Below are 17,835 nucleotides of genomic sequence, written 5' to 3'. Positions count from 1 at the left end.
TTTGTGAATATCGGTCCATATTTGGCAACAGCTCCCATATAAATACATAAAAATCATGTTAAAATATTGTTACGAAATTGTACTTGAATTCAAATATAACGATTTTAACGGCTGATTTAAAAGTAGCATAATGTTGTCAAATAACAGTGCTGTAATGTCAGACTGTAACATATCTGTGGGCATTGTTAAATAAAAGCTTTCAGTTGATTTGATCGTAAGTTGGCAACGTTGTATTCGAATATTCAGTTAAAGAACATTGCAGAAAGTACACCACAGATGGCGTATGATCTGGAATATTCAAACTTTGACAGTTAAAGAGCTTTCTAGATGGTAATGCAGTGTTATAAATAGTGACAGAGGTTGCAGTCGTGAGTTAGTTTATCAGAGACGCTTTTCGAATAAACATCATCTAAGTGCCTTAAAGTGTGTTCTGTTTTTCAAGTAAATTCGTGTACATTATAAATTGTGTCTGTGATTCTGAGAATTTATAAACGTGTATAAAAAACATTGAGTGGCTATTTAATTCTGTTGTTGTTGTACATTTTAAAGAAATAAAGAGTTGTTTTTAAACTACTAAACGGCTTTTATTTGCAATCAAAAGTATCCGGTTTATTTAAAGGAAATAAACCAGCGTTTTAAAAAGGTTAAAACGTAACAATATTTTTTGACAATCGACTCATAATAGCTCCCATATATGTAAGTCCCACAACCCAATATCTTGAAATTTTTCTAAATATATTTGTATACCCTTTTTATACCCTACACCATCATAGTGGTGAGGGTATAATGCGTTTGTGCAGATGTTTGTAACGCCCAAAAATATTGGTCTAACACCCACCTTAAAGTATACCGATCGACTTAGAATCGCTTTCTGAGTCTGATGTAAACCTTGTGCGCAGAGTACAGGTCGCAATTGAAACTGGATGAAATCGGTCCATTATTTCACCTAGCCCCCATATAAATGTCCTCTCGAAATTGGACTTTATCGGCCATAAATGTTTAATTTATACATGTAGATACAAATTTCGCTCCAAATAAGTTTCATATATACAAAATTCATGACACCAAATTTTGTTACGATCGGTCCATAATTAGTCATAGCTCCCACATAGACCTTCTTCTGAAAATCACATAAACGTGCATAAATCTCCTAAAATGTTGGTATATACACAAAATTCAAAAGAAATAACTTTCATTAAGACATAAATCACACGACCTAATTTCAAGGTGATCGGTCCATAATTGGTCATAGCTCCCATATAAGGCTCACTTCCGAAAATCACTCAAAAATATAAATTATTGAAATTTTAAAAGACAAATGTTTTTGCTCTTTTACTTAGTGTAGGGTATTATATGGTCGGACTTGACCGACCATACTTTCTAAAAAGGGAAAATTAGTCTTACTAGCAGTTGTTATATTATTTCAGTTGTTATACCATCATATTTAGGTGGAGGGTATTTAAGATTCGGCACGGCCGAATATAGTACTCTTACTTTTTTTTTGTAATTTTTTGCACTGTTTTTCACTTTTTTATTTGTATTATAAGGTTTTTTAGTTTACTCACTCACTTTTTTGTTGTTGTTTTTACCATTTTTTCCGTTTAATACTTAAGTTTGTTGTTCTGCCTGTGTTAGGGATGCCAAAACGGGACTGGGTTTTACAAATCCCGGGATTCGGGATTTTAGAAATGTAAATAAATTTTTCGACCTCGGGATTTTTCGGGACTTCGGGATTTTAGTTAAACGTCAAAAACATCAAATTCAACAATAAAAACTATTATTTCATTAATATATTTAAGTAAAAACATAACAAATCAAAAACTAATGCGTTAAATTAAAATCCCGGGATTCGGGAAATCCCGATCGATAGGGATGCCAATCCCGGGATTTCGGGATTGGCATCCCTAGCCTGTGTACGACTCGCGGTCTTCTTTTGTATATAAGGTACTAAAGTACCTTGTGTGATTGATGTCGTGGTGATCTCTTTATTTGTTTTAGGTGACCACAGAGTGAACCTTTATAAAATAATTAATAAAGATGATACTAACAATAATGAACTAGTATGTTTGTTGTTGTTAGATTTTCCTTTAGATTTTAGAATTTCTCATGTAACGAGAATTATATTAGCGATAGGAAATAAAAGAAAATTGTAAGGATTACAATAAATTCAAATATAAATTACAGTTTAAAATTAAACATTTCTTAAACGTGATTTCCCTTTTTCCATATGTGGGAACGATTTTTTTTATTATTTACAAAAACAAATTTCAAATAATTCCAATAAACTTCAAAAATATTTTTGTGGGAGAAGTGGAGCAACCTTGTATTTTTGAATCATGATCAGCGTTGCCGCTTTGGTCCAATTGGACCAAAATTGGTAGTTTCGAGTTAACAAATTGACTTTTGGTAGTTTGGTTTGTTTCGATATTTGTCGTATTTTGGTAGGCTCCGATAATTCTGAATACATACAGTGACTCACAGCTTATTTGATGCAGGTAAAATTATTTTAGAAAATCGAAGAAAAAATAACCAATCTGACGGAAGAAATATTAATGAAAAAAAGAATTTTCTCCTTAAAATATGCTCACTAGGGTGGCCCTTAATAAACGTAAGTTGGATTTTGGGCATTCTCACCCCCCAGTTTGGTGAACATTAGTAAAAAAATCATCCCGAAAAAATTTTAGGTAAATCGGTTGGGGTTAAGACGTGCCGCAAGCCCTCTGAAGTTTTGAGATGCATCTACAAGGGGAAAAAATGCATTTTTTTCAGTTTTTGTAACAATTTTGCCATTAAAAAATTACTTTTGCAATTTAATTTAAAAGAATTGAAATGTATACGTAATTGTCGTTCTAATGAGACATAAAAAACCGAAATTTGCCAAAAAATGTTAAAGTTATTAAAAATTCGCCAGGTCATTAAGGTGTATCAGGCAACTAGAACCAGAAATGTAGGAACAAAATTAACATATTTTGATAAATATTAAAATAAAAGCTCATTTTTACTTTAAATATGTCCATATTTACTTGTGTATGAGTTTTTGTCTTCGTAGGATACCGTTAACCTATTCGCAAATACGACCAAAAAATAAAAAAAATTTAACGCAAGTTTCAAAACTCCATATTAAAATTTTTAAAAATTTTGTTAAATGAATTTGACTTTTGACCTTCACGATTTAAGGTTAAACGTTTTCCAATTTTAGCAAAACTTTCAGAGTATATTTAGAATTATCTGGACTATAATATTCTGAATAGGTTTTACTTAAAATTCATAACACTAAGGAAATAGAGCTCATTCGCCACAAAATGACCAAGTAATTGGTTTTTCTCGAAAATTTCCAAATTTAAATCGCAGGTACGGAAAAACTATAAGAGATATTTTCATAATTTTTTCACATTTTTATTCCCTATTATATTCTCAATAAATCCCAATGAGATGATCAAAAAATTATGAAAGTGTATTTGATACTTTCTCTGATAATGATACTTTCTCTGATAATGAAATACCGTTGCAATGCATTTTTTTCTGTTTGGGCGCTAAACTAAGGTAATTTTTAAAGAATTTTTATAAAAATAAGTTGAAAAGAATTTAAACTTGAGAAAAGAAAAGACCTATTCGTCATTTGAAACATTGCAAAATCCAACGATTAACTTTTGAAATTGTTGCAATTATGTAGTTTCTCAACTGTCCAGCACATTATAGGAAGGTTTCGCCACGAAAATAGAATAGACGAGAAGGGTAGATCTGCGCCAAATAAAATATTTAATAATGCAGATAAGAGATGGATTGTCCGTAAAGTTAAAGAAAACCCCAATTTAAGTGCTCCAAAGTTGAAGAATGAGGTTGAAAAATATTTAGGTTTGACGGGTTCTGCGCAAGGCAAATTTTGATGGATGGAGTGCCCGAAATAAGCCGTTTATAAATGCTGTTAATAGAAAACGAAGAATCGAGTTTTGTCGACAACATTTGAACACAGACATTTCATTCAGGAAGTCCGTTATTTTTGCAAATGAAAGCAAAAGGAAGAAAGGGGAAATTGGTACTTTTCTCCTACTGGTACTTTTTTTAATATTTTAAATTATTTCACTTATCGACATTAAAGTTAGCTGATATGTATCTGAGTGAAGTTTGTGTTAGGAATATTTAGGTACCAAAATGTGAGAACTGAACTATAGGTACTTTTTTATTCATCTAATGGTACTTTTTGAATTTTATATGACAATGGAATTAGAAACATGAAATTAAGCATATATGGTCCTAAGTGAGTGTTAATTTTAAGGGTAGACGTATTGGTACTTTTTCTTTAATCGAATGGTACTTTTTGTAATTTCTTCACCAATGAACCTAGAAACATGAAATAAAGCTTACATGGGCCAGAGTGGGTGGGAATCCACAAGTGTCTGCTTTTTGTACTTTTTCTATATTATAATGGTACTTTTTGAATTTTCTATAATAATGGACCTAGAAACATGAAATTAAGCGTATATGGTCCTATGTGAGTGAAAATTAAAGCGGATATTCATGGTACTTTTTTTATTATAATGGTACTTTTTTTAATTTTCTAGAACAATGGACTTAGACACATGAAATTAAGCATACACGGTCCTATGTCAGTGAGAATTCTAGGGGGAGACTTTTTGGTACTTTTTCTTTAATCGAATGGTACTTTTTGTAATTTCTTCACCAATGAACCTAGAAACTTGAAATAAAGCTACATGGGCCAGAGTTGGTTGGCATCTACAAGTGACTGCTTTTTGGTACTTTTTCTATATTATAATGGTACTTTTTGAATTTTCTATAATAATGGACCTAGAAACATGAAATTAAGCGTATATGGTCCTATGTGAGTGAAAATTCAAGCGGATACTTCATGGTACTTATTTTTATTATAATGGTATTTTTTTTTAATTTTCTATAACAATGGACTAAGAAACATGAAATTAAGCATACTCGGTCCTAAGTCAGTGAGAATTGTAGGGAGACTTTTTGGTACTTTTTCTTTATTCGAAAGGTACTTTTTGTAATTTCTTCACCAATGAACCTAGAAACATGAAATAAAGCTTATATGGACCGGAGTGAGTAGGAATCCACAAGTGCCTGATTTTTGGTACTTTTTATATATTGTAGCGGTACTTTTTTGAATTTTCTGTAATAATGGACATAAAAATATGAAATTAATCGTATATGTTCTAAAGTGAGTGAGAATTCTAGGGGGAGACTTTTTGGTACATTTTCCTTATTCTAATGGTACTTTTTTGAATTTTCTATAACAATGAACTTAGAAACATGATATTTAGCACATATGGTCCTAAGTGAGTGAGAATTCTAGAGATAGACTTTTTGGTACTTTTTCTTTATTCGACTTTTTGTAATTTCTTCACCAATTAACCTAAAACCATGAAATTAAGCTTATATGGGAGTGAGTGGGAAACCACAAGTGGGGGCTTTTTGGTACTTTTTATATATTCTAATGGTACCTTTTGAATTTTCTGCAATAATGGACATAGAAATATTAAATTAGGCGTCTATGGTCCCAAGTGAGTGAAAATTCAAGGCCATACTTTTTACTATAACGGACCTAGAGTTTCCAAAAAACCGAAGAATTTCAAAACCGCGGTTTGGTTTTTTTCGGTTTTGTGATAATTTTTAAATATTAATTGTTATAGAAACAAAATTAGTTGATAATATAGGAAAGGCTATACAAATTTAAAATTCAAACTTGACGGGTTATGGTTTAGTGAGTGCGAATTCAAAACTGATAATCAATGGTACTATTTGTTTATTGCAATGGTACTTTTTGAATATTTTATAATAATAAACCTAAAAAATTAAAATTAGGCACACATGATTCTGAATCAATTTGAAATCAAAAAAGGTGACTTTAGTGGTAACTTTCTTTTGCATTTTCTATAATAATGGACCCAGAAATATGAAATTAGACATTTACAATCAGATTCACAAAGGGAGACTTAATAGTACTATTTCACTCTTCTAATTGGGGTGGCGAAGCGCACCGGGTCAGCTAGTTTTATATAAAATTTGTTTGATAAATTTAATGAACATTCGACTAATTTTCGATTTTCTAAAATAATTTTACCTGCATCAAATAAGCTGTGAGTCACTGTAAGTATTGTTATGAACAAAATAATAAAAATCATAACAAAAAGACTATGACCCATAATCATAGTCAGCAATAAAGTATATTTTAAGAGAAATAAAGTCGTCTTTACTTAAGAGTGGACTTTAGGTCTACCATAGACAATATACTTTTGACGTTAAAGTCGACTGTAAATATAAAACTAGCTGAAGCTATTTTTAACTCATTTAACAACAGCATCAGCTGTTCTTCACCAAGTAAAAAAGTTCGGCAAAAAGTCAAAAATGTTTATGTTGCAAGATATTGGCAGAGATTTTGCAATTATTGAACAGTTATCAATAAAGTTAGAACCAAAATATCCTAATTATAATATTAATCTTATTTTTTCCACTTTTCCACCACAATTTGCTTTTTTTCTTTAGATTTCGCTGTTACTTTTATTGTTTACCTTTTTTGTTTTTTTTTTTTAATTTTGTATGTCAGCTGTTCAGCGTTGCCACTTGTCTATATATTTTTTGTATATTGTATGAAAACATTTTCTACATTTGAGGTGGCACCCAGTGCGTATTTAGTAATGTTCAGTTCAAAAAATGCGTTTCTTTTTGAATAATATATTTTTTAGTATATAGTATATACTGAGTAAATGATCAAAAATATTTTTCTTTTAAAATTTCAATAATTTATTTTCATGCGTGATTTTCGGAAGTGGGCCTTATATGGGAACTTTTACCAATTATGATCCGATCGCCATGAAATTATGTGGAGTGATTCATTTCTATATGAAAACTCTTTCTGTTAAACTTTATTTCACTACCAATATTGTATGAGATTTATGCTCTATAAAGTGATTTTCGGAAATTGGCCTTATATGGGAGCTATAATAAATTATAATCCGCACAAAACTCTTAGGTGTGATTTATTTGTAAATTAAAATTTGTGTTAATATCTATATAAATCAAGCAGTTATGACCGATAAAGTCCTATTTCAGGAGGACATTTGTATGGGGCCAAAGATAATACGTGTGACAATTATTATTAAAATATCTTTAAAATTTCGACTTGTACTTTGTGCACAAGTTTTCATGAACAGCCAGCCAGGCGAACGGAAGGACATCGATAAATCGAAATTGAAAATATTTCTTAAACTGATATTTTTATGATTTTAGTGTTATTAAATAATTGGCTTCCTTTGGGTAATTTTATAGCACCAATAATATAATTTTAAGCTAAATATTTTTTGAAACAAATCCTTATAACATTTCTCAACTATTTAAAATTTGGTAGGTTTTGGTAGTTTTTAATCAGAAATTTGGTAGGAAAAATATTTTACGAGTGGCAACGCTGATCATGATAATAACCATAGAATAAACACATAGAACGGAAGGAGACAGTAAAATATTACTCTCTTTTCACTCATACGGGTGATACAAAAACAAAATACATGCAATACATTCTCATGAATTAGGTTTCTGACAACAGACTTACTGGCATACCTAAACACGGGCGGCAAGCGATTTTTAGTTGTCAAAAATTCTCATGCCCATACAATTTGTATGTAGCATACCGAAATAACGCGGCGGCAACGTTATGGCAACGCTTTGCAATTGGAAAATCCAATTTTGACAGCGCGTTTAATAGTGAAGTTAGTTGCAAAACACAACAAATGTAAACAAATAAATAAAGAATGAGAAACAAATAAGCCAAAAAAATATATTTGTTATTAGAAAATGGAGGTAAGTGTAAATATTTAAATTAGTATACATATATTATTTTCTTTTATATTTATATATTTTATATTATCAGAAATATGGTTATGGTCTAAATAATCAGGGTTGTTATATTTATTTTTTTGATAACCCTGTTTTTATTGTTTGACGTAGCGTTGCCGCTGTTGTTTAGGTATGACATTTCAGCGTTAAAGCTAAGCGGAAAAAAACGTTCCGTCTTACGCTTTTGTTTAGGTAGGCCAGTTAGGTTTTTAGTAGGGTTCTATAATGTTATCTCAAAAGTCGAATAGTCGATAAAAGTCGAAAATAGACGATAAAAGTCGAAAATAGTCGATAAAAGTCGAAAAAAGTCGAATAGTCGATAAAAGTCGACTTTTTAGATTGTTAAAAAAAAATTTAATTGCAACATTATACTAAAACTATTGCAATTTGGTACACTTGCATTTTTTGTAGTATATGCTAATATAGCTTTTTTCTACACAACATTCTTCTATAACTATTATCGCCTTGATAAATTTCAGTTTTATTGCTAAACATTACAAAAGGCGCATCAATAAATGTTGAAACTATATATTTTTTACAAGAAATGGTAAAAAGTCGAAAATAGTCGAAAACAGTCGGAAAGTCGAAAATAGTCTAAAAAAGTCTAGACTATTTTCGACTTTTTTAGACTATTTTCGATTTAACTAAAAAACGAAAAAAGTCGAAAGTTCGAATAGTCGACTTTTTAAAAAACGAAAAAAGTCGAAAGTTCGAAAGGTCGACTTTTTAAAAAAACGGAAAAAGTCGAAAGGTCGACTTTTTGTTTCAGCTATAGAACCCTAGTTTTTAGGTCTCAGTTACCTATATAGTTGTTGTCTATGACAGTGATGTTCATCCCATATAACAATTGTTTAAAAAATTTAAACACATTTGTTACGCTCTTTTAAAGAGCATAATGTTTTGTTTATTTTGGCATTGTTGTTGTTTTTTATACAACTAAACCAGTGATGTTCAAAAATAAAAATGAAGATGTATTGGTGAGAGAGCTACCCAGCAAACATAATGTCAAACACTTAAAATAATAAAATGAAGAAAGTTTAGATTTAGGATTTTTGTCAAATAAAACCAATTTATTAAATGAATGTAATTTAAATTTTAAGGAAATGAAAAAATATACATTGTAAGTCCGAAATTCTCTTAAATTTTGTATTTATTTTTGACTTTGTTTTATTGTGTTCAATTGTAATTGAAACGCGTGTGTTTGCTTCGAACAAGAACAACCAACAACAATGCTTAATATGTGTTTTCTTCGCATGCTCAGCGATGAATGAACAAAAGTCGTTAATAGAGCATAACAAATGTGTGTAAATTTTTCAAACAATTGTTGTATGGCGTGAACATCATTGAACTAAACTTATGTTTGGTTGTGTGTTGGTTTTTGCGCTTGCGTATGTGGTTTTCTTTTGAAAAAAAAGCAACAAAACGTATGTTTGCATGTGCATGCTTTGTGTATTTTGTTTTTCTTTTGTGTTTTGTTTCTTTTGGCGTTGTTGTTGTTTTTTATACAATTAAACGTATGTTTGGATGTGTGTTGGTTTCATTGCCTTGCGTATTTTGTTTTTTCTTTTGGTGTTTTGTTTCGTTTGGCGTTGTTGTTGTTGTTTTTTGTGTTCTTGATAAATTTAGGATGCTGTACGCTGAAAGTGGGCAATGTACATACATACCTATATACTAATTATAAAAAATAATAATGCATCCACAACAAAGGTGAAAGGTATATAAGATTCGGCATAGCCGAATATAGCACTCTTACTTGTTTTTAATTAATTTTTTTTATTTATTTTTCACTATTTGTTTTGAAATTTCATATAAAGTAAGTATTTTACATTCAAAACATAAGAAAAGGGTCACTGTTGACGTCACGAAAAAAGAGTACACTAAAATAACGGAATTGTCGATGTCGCAATCTTGTTTATTTCATTCATGCTTGATTGTGGTTATATTTGCAACTAAATCACAAACTGTTTTCCGGCACAAACCTCTTGCACCTCCACGTGTAATCTCTTAGCAAGATTTGAGAGACAATTTCATTGGGACAACTGTCAGATAATTGGTATGACGAATGATACAATGGAATATTTGACGATATTCTACTATATCATTTAACAGCTGGCTCTGTTGTGGTTTTATCTTCTTATCCGCCACCAAAGATTCTAAAATAAACTGCAAAGTCTCCGGCAATGCAATGGAATTGTCCCTTTTTGTCACTGAATATTTACAAATAAAATAAACTTCAAAAATCCCCTTTCTTGTCAAAAAAATATAAATGAAACTACCTTGTAATTTTTTTATATCATGATAATAACTATATTCAAATATTAAAATATTTTTTAGTACAATATTTGAAATAAATATTTTATATTTTTTATCTTATTTAAAGTGAAAAAAAAATATTGTTACGATTTAGTGTAAAAAACAAGTCCCATTTTTCGAATATGTCGTCCCTACATCCTTCGGAATTTGACCTATTTTTTATCAAAACTTCAAATTTGGGCCACGTGTTCTAAAATCCCAAAGCAGCGATCAGAAAATGTAAACCTTGATGTGTTCCCTATTTATCGCCAAAGTATTTCCCCAGCCCCAAAGAAAATGTGGACCCTATGAGCAAAATTGTAAAAAATACCATTTTTGGGATTTGCGCTAAAATTTTTAGGAATTGCGGGAATCCCTTTGCCCTTTTCGCAAGTTTTTTTACATTTGATTATTTAAAATGACAAATTTAAAAAACTTGGAAAATTTCAGTGAGTTTTAATAAATAAAGATTTTATTACATACATATGTATGTAGGCTTGCCAGATCGAAATCGGTAAAAAGCTTGACATTCAGAAGAAAAAGCTTGATTTTTCTTGACATTAAAGAAAAAAACTTGATTTTTCTTGACAATTTAAAATTCAGTTAAATTAACAAAAGTAAAATTATATATTTTTTTCATTTGATTTAATTTAAACAATGACAGTCTTATGCAAAAAACTTACAACATGCTTACTAACCGTTGTTAAGCTAAATTCGATAATAGTATATCCAAAAACGAAAATTAGCTTAAAACACTTGTAGTAAACCATTGTTAAATATATGAAATTGAATAATGGTTCAACCCTACTTGAAACCTATTTTAAGGAATTCTTTTTTATCTTAAAAAAGTGGATTTTAAAGATAAATTTGGAATAACAGACGATACTGTTGCAATTGCTAAACACAATTTCCACTCCGCTGGCGAATAAGTTCCATTTTAATAGTATATGATTTTGTTTGATATTCCTCCGGCAGTGAACTACATGAGGTTCACAAGTGAGTTTGATTGGCATTTTTGTCATTTACTTTTAACCTGCAACGCTATATAGTAATACAATGTATAAACATTGTGGAAGAAGGTCCACACAATCTAATATACCCACTCCGGAATTATAACTGTGTGTTTCCACATAGAAATTCATTAAATTTTGTTAAAATTTAACAAAATGTCAATAAAAATAAATTATATAACAATGATGTTTATTTTATTACAGAATATTCGTCATTCGAATACTTTTAATAATAATTGAAATAAACTACATACATATATAAAAAAGTTTGTACATTAATACATTTTAGCTTAATATAAATTTACTAGAATCAGATATACATTTTTTCTATAATAAATTAGTTGTTATCTTCAAAAATTTATTATTACTAAAAACAATCAATGAAAAAAAGAAAAGAATATTTTATCCTAATTGAAAGCAACACTAACAACGAAAAAGGGGAAATAAATGAGAAGCATTGCCAGCTTAGACAAAAATCAGTACATTAGTTATTTATGCCTTTAATAAACGTTTTTGCATACAATACTTTTATAAATGGGTTTTAAAGCTAAAGTGTTCGGTAACAAAATTGTGTTTTAAATCTACAATAAGGTTTTTTTTGCATAAGACTGTAAATCTATATATTTTGCCACATGTATTTGGTATTGCCATCTGAAAATAATGTTTTTTGTTGGTATATTGAGAAAACCAAAATTGTTAACGGACAGTTTAGCGGTCTTATAATTTTATGTCGACATTTATTAACAGGCAGTTTGTCGATACATTGAGAATTAATGTAAGTAAATATGTACTGCTGAAAATTTCTACAATTTTCATAACAATTTTGTATAAGGAATTTATACTTTTTGAAAAGCTAACTCTACGTAAAATTTTCGTATTTTCAATAGAACAATATTTTTAGTTGTCAAAAGTTTGTAAAATAAAAAAAATCCGCCTATGTTTTTGACTTGGCAAATTAATTTGATGGAAAAATTTCTAAAATTCCTTTTTAGCTTGACAAATGAAATTTTTTCTTGATTCTTGACAAGCATTGAAAAAGCTTGACAATCAAGCCCGTCTGGCAACCCTATATGTATGTATTTATTGAGTTTCTAAAACTAAAATTTGTATAGAAATTTTAATAGGATTGCAAATATTAGGAACAATAATGTCCTATCATTTGACTGACTCCAATTTATATATTTTGAGTCATTTGGCAATTATGTGCTCTTTGTATTGCAGAGAAAAGACAATTGGTTACTTTATACATCCCAGTTAATCTAGGGTGAAGACAATTGTCACTTAAGTGTCTCCAAGTAATCTAGAGTGTTGGGACTTTAAACGTTTTGTGAGTAATACTTACAAACTGGTTTTATATAAATTGTGTTGATATAATTCTCATACAGTTTATTTTTATTTTTGCTTATACTTATATCCCATGTAACATCCCAATAAACCAAACGATATCGAAATGATATCATCTAGATGATATAAACTATCATACATGAGGAGCCGCAGAACAAAATGTACTTTTGATTTTTTGGTATTTTTATAATATTTGGGTTGAAATCTTCTTCAAAAAAGTACCTTTTATTCTGCGGCTCCTCATATGATATCGTTTGCGTGTGACAAACGACTACATTGTACTGTTCCTTATAATATCGTTTTTCCAGACAATTATGATATCGTCAAAATACATTGACCAACATGTATTTTGTTGCAAGAGTTAAGTTTGTTATGTTTCCCTATGCCCTTGCAATGGTGAAAAGTATAATAAAGTAAATCACACAAACTGTTAAAGACTGAGTTGGAAAATTTTAGGTTTTATTATATAGTACAGTAATTTTGACTTACCTGCACAACCAACTCTGCACGATGTTTTGTGCAGGTAAGATAAAAATACAGTTAACCTTAATACACTTACGTGCTCATTGATGCTGGTAAGTGCATTTAAGTTTACTGCCCAAAAAAGCGGCAAATAATTTACATGAAGCTTTTTGATTTCTCCGTCTAAACATAACGACAAATTTGTTATTTTAGCTACGTTTCAAATTATTAAGAAGTTGCAAACTTCTCATTTTTTCAAAATCGTATTTTCCTTATTTTGTTTTGATTTAATTTTGTATTAGGCAGCTAAATGAAATTTTTTTCATGAAAACCAGTTATAGCTTCCAAAAGTATTATGCACTTATCTTAAATGTGCAGGTATGAACAATGCACTTAAATTAACGAATTTATATGGAGTTTGGTAAATAAATATACAAAGCACAAGTTTTGTGCACTTATATGCAAAATGCTCTTAAGTGAAAGGCAGGTAAGTCAAAACTACTGTACTATTGTAGTTAGAGTAAGTTCGGGTAATGTGGTATAGCTGCTTTTCTCTAAAACTAAGAGCATAGGAGTAGCCGTACCAAGCTTAAGAGTTTTATGATCTCAGAAAATTAACATTAGGTGAGTGTACTTCATTTTTGCAGGTCATGGAAATAGTCAGTTGTAAAAAATCAGCATTATCTTGTGGTAGACTTTTTTTTGTGATCTGTTAAAAATTAATTTTTTCTAAAATCACGTGTTTTAAACTTCATTAATTTAATTTTAAAGTCAAATGAGAATATTTTGCTATTGAAGAACATATGTAACAATATAGCATATTTAGTGTATATGTTTAATTTTATAATAATTTCAATAAACCACGTGATCGGCTAATGTGATATAGCTAAAGAATTTCAAGCAAATAATATGCCAAAGAAATGTGAAGTATGAAAATGGGCAGCGGAAGATTTGAAAAAATATACATATTTTATTAATAAAATGTTCAGTTTTTTTTTTAAATCTCAATCTGACAACATTACTACATATACATATGAATATAAAATATTTTTTTTGTTTGCTTATCATTTCAGGGCCAGGAATGTTTATGTTGGCGGTCTTTTATTTTATTGCACTGGGATGTGTTTAATGGCTCTTACACGTGCAAAGACAAGTGTTATTATCTTTAGTTGGGCCGCAGGTGTTATGTATTCAACTCTATTTACAATGCCGTATCTTTTGGTGGCTCATTACCATTCCATGGGGACTGTAAGTATTTAATTGTAAAAATTTTTCAATGTAACTTGAATCATTTGGAAACAAAAACTTTCCGCAGGGACTGCGTTTTCTAATACTTACCAAACAATAATATTTTTAACTTTTACATTTATTTAGTACAATTATTAATTTTCATTTATTTAGTAAAATAATATGAAGTGAATGAAATGACTTTGGATTGCTATAATGACACTTACACTAGTTTTAGGGTTTGGGCTTTCCCGGATAATTTTATTTCCCGGGAAACGGGAATGAAAAATTTCTTTTCAACTAGAAAAATAAGTAAAAAAGAATATTGTTTTACAAAATTGTTTCATTTTATTAAAAGAAAATGAAAAACAATACATTACAATTCAATTCTAACATATAACAAAAAAAAAATGTTGGATAAAATATTTGTTACTATAAAATTAAATATTAGCGATATTCATTATGTAGAGCTCTTGTCCTGGTAATAGAGCAAAAGAGCAATTAAGTATCACAAAATTTTATAAATTGTGAATGTACCTTTATAATTCACTGTCGATCAATATTTTAATTGCATTTGTAATGCAGTTTTTAGCTTCATTATTTTAATTTTTCTGTTATACATATTTTGTATTACATTTTTTTTATAAAATATATTTTAAAATAAAATTTAATTCACTTCCAAAACAAAAATTACATCATATAGTTTAAAAAGTGTAAATAAGTAAAAAAGTAGTTCTAATGTATTAATGTTAAAAAATTGAGTTTTCAACATGTATTCAGTAAGTCTTTTGATGATTTCTTATTTTAGTGGCAAAGTTTCCAGAGAAAACTCTTTCGCTTTAAACAGGTGGTGGCATTATCGTTAATAAAGCATTTTAAAGACAATCTAAATTTTTTCTCCGACTGTTACTTGCTTCAAATAAAGCTAATTCCAGCTTAAAACGACTTTCAGCATTTGATTTTAAATGTTTACGGTCTAATTCATAATAAAACCATATTGTAGATTTAAAGCACAATTTTGTTAACCAACACTTTTGCTAAACCCACAATAACTAATGTACTGTTTTTTGTCTAAGCTGGCAATGCTTCTCAGTTATTTCCCCTTTTTCCTTGTTAGTGTTGCTTGTCATTAGGATAAAATATTCGTTAATTAATTTCATTGTTTGTTTTTAGTAATAATACATTTTTGAAGATAAAAACTAATTTTTAGAGAAAAAAATCTATATTTGATTCTAGTATATTTATATTAAGCTAAAATGTATTAATATACAAACGTTTTTATATATTTTATTTCAATTATTATTAAAAGTATTCTTCCACAATGATTATACAGTGCATTGCAACATGGCGTTACAAGTAAAAAGAAAATTACAAAAATGGCAATCAAACTCACTTGCGAACCTCATGTAGCTCACTGCCTGAGGAATATGAAACAAAATCATATACATATTATTAAAGTGGAATTTATTCCCCGGCGGAGTTAAAATTATGTTTAGCAATTGCAATACCATCGTCTATTATTGCAAATTTTTAAACAATTATCTTTAAAATTCCCTTTTTTCCAGTTAAAATGTAAAAAGAATACCTTAAAGTAGGTTTAAAGTAGTGTTGAACCTACAATAAATAATACAAATTTATGAATGGTTTATAACAGAATTATAACACTACACAGTGGGGCAGAATCGAAATTTTTTGGAAATAAATCTGGCATTTCTAAACGGCTGGTCCGAGCTAAGGGCGCTCAAAGTGGGTACCTTCTACATGTAAAATTTTCAAACACGTGCCATTTTTTTGTTTCCCATCTGATTTCAAAGAATTTTATATTTTTGGAAAGCGAAAAATGTGTATAAATTTTCTTAATGTGACTGAGTCAGAACCAGTGACTTGTGTTGAATAAAATATTAAGAAAATTTATACAAATTTTTTAGTATGAAAAAGTGCAATATTTTTGAAGGACGAAGTTTTAAAGTGGCATATTTTTGAATCTAATTGAGATATTGACATGATTTTTTTTTGTAAGACCAAAAATTAACTTATCTAAACAAAAAAAATATAGCTCGGAATGAATGTGGATCAAATTGTTCCTAATATTTGCAATCCTATTAAAATTTTGATATAAATTTGAGTTTTAGAAACTCAATGAATATGTAATATATAATAAAATCTTTATTTATTAACGAAACTCAATGAAATTTTCAGTGTTTTTTAAGTTTGTCATTCTAAATATCAAGGTGTATAAAAATCAAAGGGAATCCCCCAATTCCTAAAAATTGGAGCAAAAATCCCACAAAGGTCCACATTTCCTTCGGGGCTGGGAAAATACTTTAAGGATAAATAGGGAACACATCAGGGTTTCCAAAGCTGCTTTCCGTTTTCTGATCCCTGCTTTGGGATTTTATAACATGTGGCCCAAAGTTGAAATTTTGATAAAAAATAGGTCAATTTATAAAGGGCGTAGGGCCGACATGTTCCAAAACTAGGACATGTTTTTTATACCAAAATGTTCTCCGTAAAGAAGGTTTATAGAAAAACATAAAATTGTTATACGTTCTTAAAAAAAGTTGTTTTTTAATAAAACAAGAGTTAAGTCACCTTTTTGTCCAAAAAACAGCAAAAATATACTATTTTTTGAATTTTTAAATTGGAAATCGTTTATTTTTGGATTCGTAATTTAGTAGTCAAACTAACATGAAAAATTCGAGTCCATTCGGTCCAAAAGTGCGCCCTATATTTTTAAAAAAGCGGACCAAGGTATGGCAAAATTTTAAAATTTCAATTTTGAAATGCCTATAACTAGGAAATTATAAATACCACATAAGCATGTTTTTTCAAGACCTAGCCGAGCGCTTTTCAAAAATACAAAATTCTTTGAAATCGGATGGGAAACAAAAAAAAATTTCGATTCTGCCCCACTGTGCGCTCCACAGTGTCTGATTTTGCCAATTTAGGGGGACTAAATTCAAAATTTTGTTTATGTTTTTTTGCTAAAGTTTCAATTCAATATGTGAGACAATTGTCCAAATAATAAATAAATGCATATCAAAGTGAAGAAATGTGAAGCAAAAAACGGTAACGGTACTCCGAATGTCGTGTTTTTTACAGAAAATAAAAATCTAATTTTTACCCGCTGCATGTTCACTAAATTTGAACGATTATAACTTTTTTGTTTCTGAATATTTTTTGCCAATTTTTTTTGGTTTTTATTTTATTTAATAACAGTAATAAAGACTTTTTAAGAAATAAGTGAGAATAAGTTTTCCGCGACGGTTCATGTAAAGCGTTTTCTGAAAAGTGAGAAATCTTTCATGGATTCAAAAATATAGAATACCATTTGATTCCAGAGTTCTGTTGTCATCACATGATAAATTGGTATATACCTATTGGGATTACAAAATATTGTTTGCATACACTATATACCTTTTTTAAAAGTTCAGCAAGATAGTTATCTGGGTTAATGTTGTTTTTCAAGGTTATGTTTAAGGGCTATAGTTTTGCGATTTAACTTTCAGACTATATTAAAAATTATATGGACTATATAATTAGTTTTTCTCGAAAATCGCAAAATTTAAATCGCAGGTACGGAAAAACTATAGCAGATATTGTCATACTTTTTTCATATTTTTATTCCATATTATAT

At 29.3% G+C, this 17,835-nt stretch overlaps 1 protein-coding gene across 1 annotated transcript in view; it reads left to right on the top strand.

Moving 5' to 3' along the window:
• lovit (loss of visual transmission) overlaps positions 1 to 17,835 on the top strand; it is a 163,439-nt gene that overhangs the window by 89,918 nt on the left and 55,686 nt on the right. The window contains exon 6 of the mRNA XM_065498742.1: positions 14,045 to 14,219. Coding sequence (XP_065354814.1) covers positions 14,045 to 14,219 — 175 coding nt within the window. The remainder of the gene's footprint in view (positions 1 to 14,044; positions 14,220 to 17,835) is intronic.

The sequence above is a fragment of the Calliphora vicina genome, chromosome 1 (genome assembly GCF_958450345.1).
Source record: "Calliphora vicina chromosome 1, idCalVici1.1, whole genome shotgun sequence".
NCBI lineage: Eukaryota > Metazoa > Arthropoda > Insecta > Diptera > Calliphoridae > Calliphora > Calliphora vicina.
The sequence above is the reverse complement of the archived record's forward strand: the minus strand, read 5'-3'. Positions and strand labels throughout refer to the sequence as shown.